At 46.4% G+C, this 18,397-nt stretch overlaps 2 protein-coding genes across 2 annotated transcripts; both read left to right on the forward strand.

The window, feature by feature from the left end:
- The first annotated feature begins 3,021 nt into the window (after positions 1 to 3,021).
- LOC123135808 (F-box protein At5g03970) lies at positions 3,022 to 10,233 on the forward strand. The gene is made up of 3 exons (XM_044555021.1): positions 3,022 to 4,198; positions 5,469 to 5,567; positions 10,149 to 10,233. Exons 1-2 carry the CDS (start codon positions 3,082 to 3,084, stop codon positions 5,519 to 5,521), a joined length of 1,170 nt encoding a protein of 389 aa, XP_044410956.1. The 5' UTR covers positions 3,022 to 3,081; the 3' UTR covers positions 5,522 to 5,567; positions 10,149 to 10,233.
- A 2,810-nt stretch (positions 10,234 to 13,043) lies between these two features.
- LOC123135809 (uncharacterized) lies at positions 13,044 to 17,418 on the forward strand. Its single transcript, XM_044555022.1, has 3 exons — positions 13,044 to 14,266; positions 15,250 to 15,347; positions 17,118 to 17,418. Exons 1-2 carry the CDS (start codon positions 13,126 to 13,128, stop codon positions 15,300 to 15,302), a joined length of 1,194 nt encoding a protein of 397 aa, XP_044410957.1. The 5' UTR covers positions 13,044 to 13,125; the 3' UTR covers positions 15,303 to 15,347; positions 17,118 to 17,418.
- The last annotated feature ends 979 nt before the right edge of the window (positions 17,419 to 18,397 follow it).

The raw sequence follows: 18,397 nt of genomic DNA on the forward strand, positions 1-18,397 counted from the left end.
AATAGATCTACTCAAACATCATAGGATAGCCAAATATCATTAGGAAATAATATATGGAGTTGAGCACCATGTTTAAGTAGAGATTACAGCAGGGAGAAGGGGTGTTACACCGCTGCATAGAGGGAGAGAGACTTGGTGTTGACGGTAGCAAGATTGTTGATGTAGATCGCCGTCATGATCCTTGCCCCGATGGCACTCCGGCGCCACCGGGAGAGAGGGGGAGAGAGCTCCCCTCCTTCTTCTTCTTCCTTGGCCTCCCCCCTACATGGGAGGAGGGTTTCCCCTCTGGTCCATGGCCTCCATGACGGTGAAGGGGCGGAAGCCCCTCCGAGATTGGATCTCCCTCTCTGTTCTCTTCTATTTCACGTTCCCCAGATCTGGCCCTTCACGATTTCTTAAATTCCTGGAGATCCGTAACTCCGATCGCGCTGAAATTTTTACACGATTTTTTCCATAAATTATCTTTCTTGCGCTAGAAGAAGGGCTCCAACCGATGTTCGAGGAGGGCACAAGACACCAGGGCGCGCCTGGGGCCTGTGGCGCGCCCTGGTGGGTTTTGGGCTCTATGGGCCCCCGTTTGCGTTGATTCCACCTCCTAAAAATCACATATATTCCAAAATATTCTTCGTAATTTTTTATCGCGTTTGGACTTCGTTTGATATGGATTTTCTACGATACAAAAAACATGCAAAAAACAAGAACTGGCACTAGGCACTGGATCAATAGGTTAGTTCAATAAATCATATAAAAAGTTGCCAAAAGTATGTGAAAGTTATATAACATTGGCATGAAACAATCAAAAATTATAGATATGACAGAGACGTATCAAGGGCCCGGGACGTGGTGGCTGCAGCGGAGCAGGCAGAGGCGTCTCGCGCTGGGATGACGAATCCACCCGGCGTCCACAGCCCACAAGCTGCCTACAGCCAGCAGAGCGTCGGGTCGCCGACCGGCTTCTCGCTGTCGCCACACCCCTGGGGGTGCGCGCCCTCGCCCGGCTATGCGCACGGCGGGTTCAACCCCAACATCACCTTTTCGCATGGCCACCTCGCCCAGTGCATGCCCTCACTCCCGTTCGCCAGCGTCCAGTACCCCCATACACCTACTCGACGCCAGCTTACGTCGTCGCCTTTGCGCCGTGGCACCCTGCACTTCTCGCAAGCCTTGTCGTCGCATTTTGGCAACCCCGAGGCAACAGAAGCCAACATGGATGACATCATCACGAGCGGCTCGGCCGCCACCTTCCCCGGGTTCCATGCGCAAGATGATACAATGGACCTCGCCGGCGCATGCTCCGGCGAGGAAAGGGAAAAACAAGAAGCGGGCGGCCAGGCCCGGCGAGCCACGCATCAAGTGGGTGTCCAAAGAAGATGAGTGCCTCGCCGAAGCATGGAAGACCGTCTGCCTCGACCCAATCACCAGCACGAACCAGAACGCCGACACGTACTGGGAGCGCATCAAGTCGGAGTTCGATGAGCGCAAGTTGGTGCACCCCTACTTCAGCATCCACATGCAGCGCGGCTCGAAGGCCATGGCGAACCATTGGGCGCTCATCCAAACGCCCTGCAACAAATGGCATGGGATCTTCGAGGAGATCGTGGCTCGCCAGGAAAGCGGCGCCAACGCCGAGGGCCAGGTATGCACAAACGCCGGTTCACGCTCCTTTTCGTCGTGTGCGTCACCGATACTTGTTCTTCGGCGCAGATGGTTCCGATGTTCGCCATGTACCGCCAGGACAGCAGCACCGACCAAGAGTTCAAGTACCTCCACGTGTTCTCCCGGATCGAGAAGTGCAAAAGTGGGCAGACGTCCGGCACACCCTTGACAAGGCCAAGGAGACGTACAAGCCGGACGCGCCGACGCCGGGCGCGGCTGATGGGCGCCCAGACGGCAACAAACAAGCCAAGACGGCGAAGAACGTCGCGCTGGCTGTCGCGTGGCTGCAAGCGTCCATCGAGCGGTGCATAGCCGACGCCAAGAACCACGCCGCCCAGAGGGAAGAGAAATCCGAGGCGCCGTGGTCGGTGTTGGTGACGAACAACACCGTCAAGCTTGATCTACTCTGGACCAACGTCGCCGCGAAGAAGAGGAACACCGACCTAGCATTCCTGATGGGGACGGACATGTAGACGATGGACGAGTAGGTCAAGGCGTGGTATCTGGTGGAGTGCGGCCTCATCTTGAACCAGATGTCGTCGATGACCGCGCCAACTCCCACGCTGACCCCAACGTCGCCGCCAGCCCGAGCAATGATGCCTCCACGACGCCCAGCACAGAAGTCGCGCCGACGCCGACAAGCCCGTGCACGCTGACTCCCGCCAGTCCGACGCCGGAGGACAACGCCGCCGTTTGATGCATTGCCTACGTGTCCTTCCTTTTGAACGCCGAACTTTCAAGTGATTGATCGCCGAACTGTGGCATGGTGATCGCCGAACTATGTGGCAGCCGCTGATCGCCATACTTGTGGCGTTTTTTGGGTAGCGGGAAATGTCAAGATTGAATTTATAACGTCTTGGGCCGACACCTGGGGTCGTGGCTGGGAACTAAATCGCTCCAAGGCCGAAAAAGCAACGGCTGGTGCACTGGGGGCCGAACGAGTGGAGATGCTCTAAGGGTGATGTGTTGCAACGGGCTCCTCCTTTGTGATGCCAGTGAGTGTGAGTGCTTCGTCTACAAGCCGGCCACGTGGTGATAGGGTTAAATTTGTTCATGAAGGCTGCAAGAAATATTATTATAGATAACGATGCATTTTCTAATAGTTTTTATTTCGAAATAGAATTCAGATAAATTAATTAGAATAAAAATATACACAATAGATAAATTTTGGAGCAAGTATTACCTAGTATTTTTAGAATTAATTTAATTTCTAGAGAAAAAAGGATAATATTAATTTGCACACTTTGTGATGTTTTTGTAGGGGCATTGGTCTCTCACATTCGATCCATGGGCTTTGGGCTGTCGAGCCGTTGGAACCAAAAAGAAGCCACGGGATCGCATTCCACTTCAGACTTGCCTGCTGGTTCCTGTCCAACGCCACACTCCCCACCCCAGTCCCCACCCCCGAGCGAGCTCTAGGGCGAGATGAGCAGCCGCCGCCGCCGCCGCCACGCCCGCTCGCCGGCGGCCGCGCCCCTGGACGACGACGACCTGCTCTCCGAGATCCTGCTCCGCCTCCCGCCGCAGCCCTCCTCCCTCCCGCGCGCATCCCTCGTCTGCAAGCGCTGGCGCTGCCTCGTCTCCGACCCCGGCTTCGTCCGCCGATTCCGCATCCGCCATCGCCACAACCCTCCCCTCCTCGGTTTCTTCAACAGATATAAGGGTAGGCCCTTCGTACCTACTCTGGATGCCCCCAATCGTGTCCCCGCCGAGCGCTTCTCCTTGCCGAGCGACAAGGATCACGACGACTCCACGACCCTTGGATGTCGCCATGGTCTCGTGCTCGTCTACCTTCCGAGGAGTTTCCAGGTCCTGGTGTGGGACCCCGTCACCGGCGACCAGCACCACATTGCCGTACCCCGGGAGTTCGAGAAGAACCTAATCAACGGGGCGGTGCTTCGCGCTGACGGTGACGCCCAGCACTTCAAGGTGGTTCTGGCAGTGGCAGACGGCGACGACGTACAACATACACGAGCGCTCGCCTGTGTTTACTCGTCAAAGACCGGCTTGTGGGGAAATCTTATCTCTACGCCGCTCCCATACCAGGATTCTGGGTGCAATCTTCAAACCATGGTTTATTCGAGAGACGCTGTGCTGGTTGGGAATTGCCTTTACTGGAAGCTTGCTGGGAACTTGATTGGTATCCTCAAGTTTGATTTGGAGAGGCAGAGCCTAGCTGTGATACGGGTGCCAGTGGATTTGCTTGGCGAGGGTAACTCCTTCACGGTTATGAGGGCCGAGGGTGGTGGGCTGGGTTTCCTCTTTGTGCCGTACTCAGACTGCAATGCTCAGTTATGGAAAAGGAATATCGATTGCGATGGTATTGCCTCATGGGTGCTTGCACGAACTATTGAACTGGACAAGCTACTTTCTGTGGGATGGCCCTATATGATGCTTGGGTTTGCTGAGCAGAATAATGTGATGTTTTATTGGACAGTTAATGGCGTCTTAATGGTCGAGCTTGAGTCATTGAAGTTCAAGAAGCTTTTTGAAACCATGACTTTGTCGTACTATCATCCATTCGAAAGTGTCTACAGTGGAGGTAATAGTCTGGCTTACTTCCTAAAAAAAAGTCTGTTTTTTTGCTAGGTTGCTGATGAAATAATGCTCACATGATTTATTGTTAAGCTAAAAATATTTAGGTAGTGTCATATCATTTGTTCCTTTGCTACTTGATGGTTTCTCAATGTATAGCGATGATGCTATGTGTAATGATTATGTACATGTAAAAAAATCCTGTGGTTTTTAATTAGTTTCTGTTATGCAGCCAAGCAGTGGGCTGCAATTGGTTTGCTTCCTCCTCATTACTTGAACTTAGTAAACTTAGTAAAGGGTTGGAGGTTAGTAAACTTAGTCATTTTTTCTCAAGATGAGATCCACAACAGTTGGAAGTTGACTACATGAAAAACTGACTTGAATCCTTTGGAAGATTAAGCCTGGAATATTTCCTTCATTCTATATTGTTATCTCCGCTGATATTTCTAATAGTCTTAAATGCATAATAACCACTTCATTTGAAATTTGCGAGTAACTTATCACTTGTAGAACTGTCCTACGTGTGTCAAGTTCATTTGCACCAGGAAACATTTATAACCAGTGTTCATTTTCATCTTTTCATGCTAAATTTATTTAAAGATAATTTAAACCAGGATTACTTATGTTGCCAGGATTGTTAGTATGAGTTTTCCAATATGGTGTGGAAGGAGCTTCAGATTAGCTCTATATAAGGCCTCCATTTTTTACCAGCTAATTGTATGATTGTGCATGTTATTCATTTGCATGACATCAATGAGTATGCGCTGTTTTGGGGATATTCACTAAATTTGGCAATAGGTGTATTATGTTTATCTGTTTCATTATTGTATCAAATCTGAGTTGCTTTTCTTGAATTACAGCAATGGATTTACCTAAATACCTAGTTGATGCATCTCGTTTCTATGTCTTTCATCCGAATGTCGTGAGCGAGCCAAAGCTCCCGCTTCGGGTTTATTGATAGCTAATACTGGTTACAATATAGGACTCTCTTTGTATAGCAAGTTAGTAAATAAGAAAGCTTCAGATGTTTCATCTGGATAGGGCATGCACTAACTAACTTTGTAGAACAACTAATGTACTACCTCTGTAACTAAATGTGAACTGCAAAAACGTCGTATATTTAGTTACAGAGGGAGTATTTGATATGGATAATATATTTTATGTGGAAATCAGGGGCTGACTTGAGGATCAAGCCTTCAGTTCCTTCACCTTATCCTTATTGCGGCAGCCGTGTACTCTGCCCATATGATACATTGTTTGACTTCTTATGCTTTTAGGAACATGTGTTGGCGATGGACGCGATGGGGCTGAGCTTTTGGTTGATGCATAAGATGATTGTCCGGTTGGATATGCTATTTGATCTACTGGTTGAGCAGGTAAGCTTATCTCCTACACTGATGTTCTATCTCCTTTCTACTGGATATGCTCCTTGTTTGCCCTCCCTTCCATCCAGCTTCCTTGCTTTCAGTTGTTCTCCTCCTTAGCACTCTCCAAGTTCCTTCTGGTAGTGGCTCTTCTCCCTCTAGCCCCTCCAGTGACTGGCTGATGACTTATGACTCTTCCTCTTTCCCTATTTGTGCATATGTTTGTGCCTGCTTAGAGTTGAGAATGTTGTCATGCTAAGTAGTAGGAAAGGAAGCACTAACCTTTACTTTGCTTTAGTGATATATTTGTGTTTCTGTTTTACTCTTCGCAGCATTGCCTTTTACTTTTTACCCACTGTGGTTATGGGCCAATCAAGTCCTAGTGTGATTTGCATGTTGTCCCGTCTACACAAGGGAATAAGTAATTGCTAGCTAACAATACCTGAGCATCTGTTTTCAAAGTTTCTTTATTTATACAGGTGTATTAGTATCCTATTTCATGTTGCTGCTTGTTTTAGATCACTGATATCCAATGAACTAATTGTTTAGAGTTATATTTATGGTGGACTTTGGCCTTTTGCATTCTGACATTTGGCCTCCCCGTGTGGCTTTTGCCTCCTGATAATATCAAGTTGCATATTTTCTTGACATGGTATTAGAGCCTTAGTTTTTTTTCTGCATGTGCAACTCGTGCTCTCCCGACCCAATCTTGCGCTGCCGTTGACCTCCATCAGCCACCGTCGCCGTTTCTCCCATCCGCACACTCACTTTCTGTTTCTCAAACCGTTGCTTCCCCGACAACTACCGGGGTGCTGTTGCGACCTGTCAGCATGCTGTAGCCTTGCTTTTCACGCCGGTTGTGCTGCCTTCCTCCCTCTCTTGCCGCTGCAGCATGTGCCATCCCACATCCGCGCGCCAATCCGCGGTCAACGACGACGCCCGCGACTCCTGCGCCAGTCCGCGGCCTGCGCCTGTGCGTCAGTCTGCGTCCCGCGACTCCTGCACCTGTGTGCTAGTCCGCGGCCCACGACTCCCATATCCGCGCCCCAGTCCGTGGTCCACAACGAATTATGCGCGCCCGCGCCCACACGGACGGCTCCAGATCGGGCCGCCAGTCCCTTGATCTAGATCAGACTGGGACTCCAGGTCGTCTGCCATCACCACCACCTCCAGGAGGACGCCATCAACTTCCAGGTCGCTCGCCCTGCTGCTCCCCTCCAGCCGAAGCTCCCAGGCCACCGCCCGATGCCTGTCCTCCGATCGCCAAGGCCCTCCAGGCCGTGTCTGCCCCTTTGATTCGCTCGCGCTGACTCCCTTGGCCGGGTGTTTCCAAGGTGTGTGCATCTTGATAAGGTTTGTGACTAAAAGAGAGAGAGAAAAAAAAGAAGTGAGAGTTAAAAAAATGTTGTGTCCGTCAGGCTTGCATCTCCTTCGCTGCCCACCAACTTTCGACGGTGTTCCCTATATTGATCCCGTCTCACACATGCGTCGTCGCTTGGTGCTCATTTGTCTATGACGTTGTCCCCTAAGACGTCTTCAGCAGGCTGCATTGGTTGGTCGCTATTCGTCGACTCTTCTTGTGGCCTCTGCCCGCGGTGGCGGTGACCGCTCTACGTCGACTCTTCTCACGACTTTTGCCCGCGGTGACAGTGACCGCTCTATGTCGACTCCTCTCAAGCAGTCACGGAACCTGCAGAACCTATCGGTGAAGAATCCCAAGCAGCAAGCAGGCGTCGCAGTTGCACAACCTCACGCGCAAACCTAAACATGGCGGAAGAGGTCGAGGTAGAAACACTTGCCGACGATGAGCGGTCGACACCACCCATGGAAGCCGCATATAGAGTCAACGTAGAGCCGCATGTGGGAGCCACCAGGGGAGTCGACGTAGAGTGGTCACTGCCACGCACGGAAGCCATGAGAGGAGAGGTCGAGGTAGAAACACTTGCCAACGATGAGCGGTCGACACCAGCCGTGAAAGCTGCATATAGAGTTGACGTAGAGCTGCATGTGGGAGCCACTAGGGGAGTCGACGTAGACCGGTCACTGCCGCGCATCGAAGCTGTGAGAGGAAGGGGAGTCGACGTAGAGCGGTCACTGCCGCGCACGGAAGCCGTGAGAGGATCTCCTCTATCCTCTCACGAGTTTCGTGCGCGGTAGTGACCGCTCTACGTCGACTCCCCCAGTGGCTCCCACATGCGGCTCTACGTCGACTCTATTTGCGGCTTTCACGGGTGGTGCCGACCGCTCATCGTTGACAAGTGTTTCTACTGACCTCTTCCGCCGTGTTCATGTTTGATTGTGAGGTTGTGCAAGTGCGACGCCTGCTGCTTGGGATTCTTCACCGACAACTTCTGCAGGTTCCGTGACCGACCCTTCTGGCACCGAGAAACCACCTTCTACTCATTTCGTTTTTGCATTTCTCAAGCAAGCATGTTCTGGCGAGCTCACCTCTTCCTTGCATTTAAGTGTGCGCTCATGTGTGTGTGTTGTATCAGGCAGGGAAGTTTCTGTCCAATTTTGGATGTGTTTTGTTGAATTTCTATCTTGTTCAGAGCTCGTATTTTAAACGCTCAGTTACCTGGTGCTATTTGGCACTACTGCATAAATAAGTGTCCGTTTGACTAGGGTCGAGCAATGCTACTTGCGTTCTTTGATACTCCCTCCGTCCGGAAATACTTGTCATTGTTCAATGTTAAGTATTTCCGGACGGAGGGAGTATATTGGAAAGACTTTGATTCGTCTTTTTATGAGTTTTGAAGAAGTAATGTCTCAACTTACTTCCTGACAAAGACGGTAAATAACCAGGCTGTTGTGAATAGGACAGGTATTTCTAAATCAAAGCAGAATAATTATTAGAATTGATATGCTTCTACACAAGGATGACAGCCCACTAGTAGAAAAGGGGGCATTGGTCCAGGCCGGGTCAGCCCATTAGTCCCGGTTCGTGAGCCTCGGGGGCCGGCCGGGCCACGTGGGCCATTGGTCCCGGTTTGTCTGGACCTTTTGGTCCCGGTTGGTGGGACGAATCAAGACCAATGTGCCTTGCTTCTGGCCCACCACCATTGGTCCCTGTTAGTGGCATGAACCGGGACCAAAGGTTTCCCTTTAGTCCCGGTTCATACCACCAACCGGGACTAAAGTGTTGGTCCTCGTTGCGGCCAGAGTTTAGTCCCACCTCGCCAACCAAAGGGGGCTCACATCGGTTTATAAACCCCTCCCTATCTGTCTTGTTGAGCTCCTCTCAAAATGAAAATAGATGCCTTTATACAGGAAATTTGACCTAAATTCATACTGAATTTCTCTGAAGTTAGTAGAAATTTATTATGAATTTAGGTTGAATTTTCTCTATAAGCGCATCTATTCTCATTTCTGAGTAGTTTTTTATATAATTTTTTTCTTTTCTGCTATATTTATTTTTATTTATTTATTTCTGAGTTGTAATAAGTCATTAAAAATAAAAAAGATTTTAGTAAAGTTAATCACAACTATTTTTTCTTTTATTTATTTCTGAGTAGTTTTTTATATAGTTTTTTTTCTTTTCTGCTATATTTATTTTTTCTATTTATTTCTATGTGGTATAAGTCATTAAAAATAAAAAAAGGCGCAATGCTAGTTAATACGCTTCAAGCCTTTCGGAATAGTGTAAACTGCACTGCATATAGCTCTGTGCAGTCTACCCTATTCCTCAAGGCTTGAAGTGAACCAACGTGCAGGTGAGCATTGAGCCTCTTCTTCATCGTCTCTGCACTCAGGGCTTATAAACAGCTACGAGTGCCTCTCGCTTGGCGAGGTGGGACTAAAAAAACAGTTGCAGAAAGAATCAACTAAAAAACAGCTGCAGAAAATAAATAAGTAATTAGACGGGTCCATTGGTACCGGTTGGTGGCTCCAAACGGGACCAATACCCCTCTTTAGTCCCGGCACATAATGCTTTAATGTCTTATGGTTTGGCCCTCGTGATACCATGCCAACTTTTAACTTTCAACTTTTTCAGAGTTCATTTGAAATGCTTTAATGCAGAAAACAAAAGAAAATAAATAATGCAGAAAATAAAACAAAAAAACTGGAAAAAAATAAAGCAAAAAGAAAACAAAAAAAGTGTATTCAAATTTGAAAATTAATGGCACTAACAGAAAGTTTATAATTTTTCTAAAACTAAAAGCAAAAAGAATTAAAAAAAATAAAGCAAAAAAACAAAAGAAAATAAATAATGCAGAAAACAAAATAAAAAATCTTGGACAAAAATAAAAATAGGAACAATAAGTATTTTGTTGTAAGTAGAAACAAAATAAAATAAATAAAGCACGAAACAAAAAAACAAAAAAAAAGTGTTTTCAAGTAAAGTTGTACAATGCTCAGAGTGTAACCCATTTTGGTTGCAAAAACTGGGAATCACTTTGCAAGATGTATGGTTTTGATGAGGCTATGCTTGTCACCATGGATCTTGGTGATCCTACAATCGCGCAAGAGAGACCTTCGATTTTCGTCCTTGTGGATACACCTCCAATTCTTCCCCCACGTGAGCTTAACATAATTATTAAGTAATTTATATTGTTTATTTCAAAATAGTTGACAACTTATTTCCATTGACAGCTTATTTTCATTCTTAAAAGAATGTGCGGAAGATGGTAGACAGAACCTACTACACCGAAGGCTCCGAACTAACTTATCAGGAGAAAAATCATCTGGTCGCATTTTGTACTGATCTTGAGAATTACAATATCTACAATCAAACTCCTCAACATTATGGTCAATACGTGCCACTAGTGCACGTGTTAAACTACGGTAACTACCATGAAGATACCCTGGTAAGATTTTTTACTATTACGACATCCGTGCATCTTTTTGCACACTTCTAAAACTAGTACATCATTGCTAACTACGAAGTTATTACTATGTTTTTCAACAGATAATCCCGAATGATTGTGTGCCTCATCTGATGTATACACACGGTAGCCTTCATGTTTTGAATATACAACCAGGTCTTCCTACGAATCTCAACTGTCCATACCGGGTTTCTAAAAGAAGTGGAGACATGACAATCAAAGAATGGAAAAAATGTATGGACAGTCGTAAAGAGCTTCTTGGAAGCAACAATCAACGAAGGGCAAAAATTGAAAACAGGATGATCGCCATTCTTCATAATGGAGAGTCAGGGTCTATATTGTTTTATACTATTTTACCTTAAGGGTGTTTAAGTCATGTCCTACCTGATACTGATGATCATGTGCTAAGAACAATTATGTAGAGTTGGGTTCGATGACTATGAGGATGATGATCGTATGACTTATTATTAATAACGAGTAGAAGTTGTATGATGATGCATGATTAGTAGGACTTGTTATTATATATGATGATGTATGATGCAAGCATGCATGAGTTATTATATCAGCGGGTGAAATAAACATATATAGCAGCAGCGTTGGTAAACCAAGGACGAAGATATAAGAGAGGACACTTCTCTCTGTTAGCTAGCTAATAACAACCTAAAAATAACCCTCAAAATCCCTAAAGCAACCACTTTTCTAAAAAAATGGACTTTTGGTCCTGGTTGGTGTAACCAACCGGGACCAAAGGCCCTCTGACTGGGCTCGGCGCACAGGGCCACGTGGAGGCACGTTGGTCCCGGTTCGTGTTTGAACCGGGACTAATGGGTGAAGGTATTAGTAACGACCCATTAGTCCCGGTTCATGAACCGGGACTAAAGGCCCTTACGAACCGGGACTATTAGGTGTTTTTCTACTAGTGGCCTTTGCTTTAAGATAGACAAACTTTTACATAAGTGCCCTGCAAAAAAAAACTTTTACATAAGTGATGCGATGAAGCAAGACATGGACACTGTATAACTGGCACTACATGCTTAGCATCCTAAGCTCCCATATTATATATTTTGTTGAAAGAAAGAAATATATAGATAAGCTGTGACACAGCACACACAGATCCGGGAGAAATCTCAATGACAGCTCAAGATGGGAATTGGCCGGGTCGGCCCGCTGGGTCGCTGACCCGACCCAAAAATTCAAGGCCGATGGGTCACATGGGTCGGCCTCAATTTTTTTTTGGGTCAGTAGAGCCGACACCAAATAACCCGTTGGGTCAGCGGGATCGACCCACCTCGTGCTCTCTATTCTCACGACGGCTATTTCTCAATCGTCGCCCTCGCCGATCTCTGCCTTGCCGGTGGTGCTGCCTCCCGCTCATCGTCCCAGTCACGTCCAGCTCATTATCCGGCTCACCGTCAGCCCGTCCACCCTGCGCCGTCCAGCTCTCTAGTGTAAATTTGAGACTAATAGGTAGAGCGTCAGTCTGATGTCAACTAGTAGTACTAGCGGTATCCGATGGCTAGATACAATTCACCCGCATGGATGCATCTCTGTACAATGCCTGGAAAGAAACAGACGAGCTTACAATGGTCTAGGTAATGTATGCATGTACAATGAACAGATGCAGCAGCTAGACCACTTGAATCTCCGTATAAATTTTTTCTTCTATCCCTAGATTACTACTCTATAGGATTTTAGCTATCGGCATATCACAAAAAGAAAACACACGTCACTAATAATTTATTTTTTGAGAAAAAACACATGTCACTAATAATTGGGTCGACCCGAAATACCCATTGTGCCAACAAGGCCACTACTATTCACGATATGGGTCGGCCCGTGGCCTCTTATGTTGGCCCTGAGGCCACCAGGGCCGGGTCCAAGGCCAGGGCCGGGCCGACCCATTCCCATCTTGAATGACAGCGGCAGAACTGCCATCATATCTTGTCACAAGAGATGGATAAAGCTCGGTTAATTCATGAAAATCTGGGCAGAAAAATCCCGACAAAGGGATAAACCACATGCAAATTTAACTTGGTCTGGGCCGACTTCAAAGATAGAAGGGAGCTGACTAAACAGATTACAATGCAACACACACTACTGCACGCACAGACAGCACATAGAAATTCATGCTAGCAATGTCGAAGCCTGCTGCAAAGACAGGGAAGCAAAGTAGCATTGAGGATCAGTCATTAGCATGAAAGCACCGAGAGCCGCCTGATCATGGAACTTAAAACAACGAACCCCCATCTTCCAACCCCGAAGAAGAACCCTATCCTCTCGCCTATGCTAGAAGGCACCGCACCGTCGGATCGTTGGGCGGTTGTAACCCCAGAGCAGGCAAAGCTAGCGGTCCTCACCACGCCTTAGGCACACATACACCCGCTGCACTCTCACCTTCCCTGGACAACCGAGAGCAGAAGGAAAGCCGTCGGGAGGATCGTCGAAGAAGCAAGCCACATTTGTCTTTCACGTGGGATCAAAATTTTAGGTTGGGCTTTTCTCACATCGGAGAAAACGAGGGGGAATGGAAGAATTTTACTTCCAAAAAATGTTACTCACAAAAATAAAAAATATGGAAGGATCATGGGCTTAAATGTTTATGTGGCCATGGGCCATGGGCTCTCGAACAGTGAAGGCAAAGTGAAATAGTCACGGGCTCTCACTCCACTTCACATCCCACGGACCAGTGTCTCCTGCTAAGTCCGAGTCCACTGCCAGTCCCCACGCGAGCGACCTAGGGCGAGATGAGTAGCCGCCGCCGCCGCCGCCACGCCGGCTCGCCGGCGTCCGCGCCGCTGGACGACGACGACCTCCTCTGCGAGATCCTGCTCCGCCTTCCCCCGGAGCCCTCCTCCCTCCCGCGCGCATCCCTCGTCTGCAAGCGCTGGCGCCGCCTCGTCTCCTACCCCGGCTTCTTCCGCCGCTTCCGCCTCCACCACCGCCGCAACCCTTCCCTCCTCGGCTTCTTCGACAGGTTTAATGGCCTCTCCTTCCTACCCACTCTGGGGGCCCCCAATCGCGTCCCCCACGGGCGCTTCTCTTTCCACTGCGATGACTTCGACAGCTGCTCTATGTCCCTTGGATGTCGCCATGGCCTCATGCTCATCTTCCTTCGTAAGCGTCTCCAGGTCCTGGTGTGGGACCCCGTCACCGGCGACCAGCACCGCATTGCCATTCCCGCAGCGTTTGATACGGAGAAAACCCTTATCAACGGGGCGGTTCTTCGCGCTGCCGGAGATGTCGAAAACTTCCAGGTGGTGTTGGTAGCTGCAGATGGCGACGACGAACAACACATACAGGCGCTCGCCTGTGTTTACTCGTCAAAGACCGGCTTATGGGGAAATCTTGTCTCAACACCGATTCCATACCAGGCTTCTGATAGTCCATACCGTATCCCCACCATGGTTAATACAGATGACGCTGTGCTAGCTGGAGATTCCCTTTACTGGAAGCTTACTGGGAATATGGTTGGAATTCTTGAGTTTGATTTGGAAAAGCAGAGTCTAGCTGTGATAAGGATGCCACTGGATATGTATGGCCAGGGCAAGTGCTTCACGGTTATGCGGGCCGAGGGTGGTGGGCTGGGTCTCCTCGTTGTGTTGAACTCTGACTACACCGCCCAGTTATGGAAGAGGAAGATCGATTGTGATGGTGGTGCTTCATGGGGGCTTGCACGAACTATTGAACTGGACAAGCTACTTCCCATAAAACCGGAGGAGAAAGGGCTTCTAGTGATACTAGGGTTTGCTGAGCAGAATAATGTGGTGTTTCTGTGGACAGTTATCGGTGTATTGATGATCCAGCTTGAGTCATTGGAGTTCAAGAATCTTTATAAAACCATGATCTTTTCTTACTACCATCCATTTGAAAGTGTCTACAGTGCAGGTAATAGCATGCCTTTTATTTCGGGTACAACAAAACCAAGTTGTGTTTTGATAATTGGCTGATGCAATTACGTTCACATCATTCTTGTTAAGCCAACAATTTCAGTTAGTTTCATACCAGTGATTTCTTTTGCTGCTTGATGATCTCTTTAATGTATAGCGATGTCTGTTCTGAATACAAGATTGGCAAATTCTTTGTAGGACAATCGAAATAAATTTCGTCATTATCTGCCCATTGATAGATGCAATAATTGTCTAATGGTAGTGCATACCTGCAGTGACATTTTTCCTCTAATGGTACACAAAAGTTGGAAGTTGGCTTTATTCTGTATTGTTGTCTTTGCTGATATTGCTAACAATCTTAAATCCATAATAACCACTTGCTTTGAAAATTATGTATATTATTATTAGCAAGTCCGTTTGTAGAAGGAAAAAAATAATAACCAGAGTTCATTTTCATCTTTTCGTGCTAAATTTATTTGAAGATAATTTTAAAATGACCACTTAAAGATAATTTGCATGGTGTGGAGCAAGCTCAAAATAGCTCCAGATAACTTCTCTGTTCTGAGCAGCTAATACTATGTTTTCTTATTTCATTTTTATAGAATTGATGAGTGTCTGCTGTTCGGGAAAATTCATTAGATTTGACAAGAGGTGTTTTTTTTAGTATTGTTGTACCAAGCTGAGTTATTTTTCTTGAATTACAGCTATGGATTTATCTGAAAATCTACTTGATGCCTCCTGGTTTTTGCTTGTCTTTCATGAGAATGTCTTTGTGTCTTTTGCTTCGGGTTGGAGCGTATTGTCTTTTGTCTCTGGTTTCTTGATAGCTTGATATTGTTTACAATAGATAGCTCTCATTATACGAGTTAATAGCAAAGCTTGATAGCATAAGGATAGGGAAAGCACTAAGCCACTAACCATGCTGCGGCGGCCACATACTTTGCCCCACATGACGAATTGTTTGACTTCTTATGCTCGTAGGAACATCTGTTTCTGGTGGACGCGACAGGGCTGAGCTTTTGGTCAATAAATAAGATGATTGTCCGTTGGATATGCTGTTTGATCTACTAATTGAGCAGGTAAGCTTATCTTGTACTCCTATTCTGCACCTATCTAGTGGATGTGCCCTTTTGTTTGCCCCTCCATTCCTTCCAGCTTCTTTGCTTTTTGGTTATACCTCGTCCTTAGTACTCCCCAAGTTATTCTGCTACTGTGGGCTCTTCTTCCTCTAGCCCTTTCAGTGACTGATGACTTTGGAGTTTGGACCCTTCCCCATTCCGTATTCGCGCATACGCTTGTGCCCCTCAGATATGGGAATGCTGCCATGCTATCGCGCATACGCTTGTGCCCCTCAGATATGGGAATGCTGCCATGCTAAGTACTAGAACACTGTCATGCTAAGTACAAAGTACTAGAAAATGAACCACTAGCCCATTACTTTGCTTTCATGATATATTTCTCCTTTTGTTTTGCTCTCATGACATTGCCTTGACTTTTTTCCATGTGGTTATTGTCTATCATGTCCTAGTGTGATTTGCATGTTGGCCCGTGCATACAAGAATTGATAACTAAAAACACATGAGCATATGGTTTCATAGTTCCTTTATTTATATGGATGTACAGGCATGTCGTTTTGGATTGCTGCTTATTTTGGATTATTGTGATACCTAGTGAACAAATGATTGTGACAATACTTTGAAGGCTGTGGCTTCATTAAATCAAATACTGTTGTTTTCATTTTGCTTGCAGTTATTGTAGTTTCATGGACGATAATTCTGGTGTCGGGATGATTATTCTACTGTTGTGTTGTTTTGCTGAACATTTTATTAGCATGGCACTTGTTGTCTGCCAATTCGGCCATTAGGCACTATATGTAGTTATGCTTTGTATGCAGTCTAATTTCTTCACTTTTGGCCACATGAATGTTTAATACATAATATAAAACACAAGATCAAAATTACATGACTAGATTCATCATAACAACTGCTTTAGTTACTAATAACTTTTGTTAGTTTTTACTAGTAGTGGTGGAACTGTTGGACCAAAAGAAGTACTCCCTCCGTCTCAAAATATAAGACGTTTTTGTAGGTTATAAAATAGCCTAAAAAACGTCTTATATTTTGAGACAGAGGTAGTATCAATTAATAAGATGATACATGATCATGGCTTTAAATAGCCCGCTATAGATCTGCTATAGCGTTTAAAAGAGGTACTGCGCTAAGGGTCTTTTGTCCAAACACATGAGCAAATATTTTAAATAGCTCGCTATAGCACCGCTATAGCATTTAGAAGAGGTCCGCGGCCCGCCGCTAAGAGGCTTAGCGTGCTATTTAAAACTTCGTACATGATCCCTTGCTTCTGGCTTGTAGTGCATATATTTGATGAAATTCTATTTGTTAGTGACTAGTTAAGCTCATGCATTTCTGAAAAGTATGTGTATGAGCTAGAAACCAGATCTTTTTGTGCTTTCCTCCACCATGAGCCGCCTTATGCCCACTGTTCTTTTAAGCTCTATTCAGACCGGTATAGCCAAATACTTGTAATGTTAGAAGCTGAAGGACCAGTATAGCCAAATACTTGTGATGTTAGAAGTTGATGGTGTGGTACTGCCCACTACGCTCCAATTTACCTTATTGTTGTTCTCTGACTCTGTTTAATGTTGAATTGTCTAATAATGCTGAGATGATCTACCTTCAAAACTTTTGGCTGAATTTCCACAATAGTGATGAAGCTCATGTTTACTGTTTTGGGTCTTGCAAAAGTTAGGAGAATAACTCCAGCGGCTTTTTGCGAATAAATAGTAGTGCTAGACAATTGCTTGACTGACGGTGATACTGCTTACTTCACAGGTATCTAGAGCTACATTCTGGTGACTGAGATGAAGAAGAAATGGGTTGTTGGCTGTAGGCAGGGATCAGGCTCTTGTATTTTGTATGTTGGACCTTCAGATTGACTCTCTATGTAGCATGCACCGGTCTGTACTCTGCTGTGAAGTGCACCTGTAGGAATTAATTGCTTAATTTGACAACCTGCGTCGATCATCTAGTTTCTGTATGCATCAGTCAGCTGGCATGTTGGTTGATGGCACATTTACTTGCTTCGGTTACCCTGCGTTTCATTTAACCTGCTCTATCTATGCTTTTCAAGCAAGCATCTTGTGACGGGCTCCCCTGTAAATTTATCTTGCTTGCATTTTGGTGTGTGCGCATGTGTCTGTTATTTGATTTATTGTGCGTGTTGTTATTTGATTTATTTTGCGTGTTGTATCAGGCGTCTGAGATTTTTGCCAGATTTTGTTGAATTTGTATCTGATTCCGAGCTAAGTATTTAGAGTCTTGGTAGTTGTGATTAGTCTGACTAGGGCATCTCCAATGTGACCCGTAAATTTGCTCCAGCATCCACGGACACAGATGTGGGAGCCGGTCATCTAACATTGTTCGCATACATTTCAACCATTGTTTGAACTAAGTGGATGAAATTCATGCAAAACGGTGGATTTCATTCAAGTCCGGATAGAAAATATCACAAATCAATCATACATGTTATGCAAGTAAGCCTAATACAATAAAAGTTTAAATTCAACGAGATTAATCGGATGTTCAACAAGTTTTTCATGTCTCACACATACTGCTCCTTCAGCTTTATCCAATGGTACATGTGCATAAATGGCCGCCCCTCTGCCTTGTGATTGTACCTAGCAATGGGCAGCCCGGCCTGACTCGACCTTGCCCATGGGCCGGGCCTGGGCCTAGATTTCGAGCCTGATGGTCAGGCCGGGCCAGGCCTGGGCCCGTCGTATTTGCAGTTTAACGAAGAGGCCTGGCTTGAGGCCCGAGGTTTGACGGGCTTTTTGCATGTTGGGCCGGGCTTGGGCCTGATGGTCAGGCCGGGCCGGGCTCGGGCCTAGGTTTTTCATGTCGGGCTTTGGTAGGCCTGGCCCGGTCCGAGGGATGACCGGGTATACCTGTGATACATCATGGCAGCGCATGCGGGTTATACAATGTGTAGAGCAACATTGAGTGAATGAATGATTCAATCTGTAAGTTGAACAAGAAGAATCAAAACTTACGATATCATTGGCTGCAGCGCGCAATGGTCACCTTGGCTCCAGCATATTAACTGCACCAGA

Source organism: Triticum aestivum, chromosome 6B, assembly GCF_018294505.1.
Source record: "Triticum aestivum cultivar Chinese Spring chromosome 6B, IWGSC CS RefSeq v2.1, whole genome shotgun sequence".
Classification (NCBI taxonomy): domain Eukaryota; kingdom Viridiplantae; phylum Streptophyta; class Magnoliopsida; order Poales; family Poaceae; genus Triticum; species Triticum aestivum.

Excerpts from the sequence above, each read along its gene's own strand:
- LOC123135808 (XM_044555021.1), top strand. The coding sequence starts at position 3,082 with ATGAGCAGCCGCCGCCGCCGCCGCCACGCCCGCTCGCCGGCGGCCGCG. Across the intron at positions 4,199-5,468 it reads CGAAAGTGTCTACAGTGGAG|GAACATGTGTTGGCGATGGA; the intron begins GTAATAGTCTGG and ends TTATGCTTTTAG.
- LOC123135809 (XM_044555022.1), top strand. The coding sequence starts at position 13,126 with ATGAGTAGCCGCCGCCGCCGCCGCCACGCCGGCTCGCCGGCGTCCGCG. Across the intron at positions 14,267-15,249 it reads TGAAAGTGTCTACAGTGCAG|GAACATCTGTTTCTGGTGGA; the intron begins GTAATAGCATGC and ends TTATGCTCGTAG.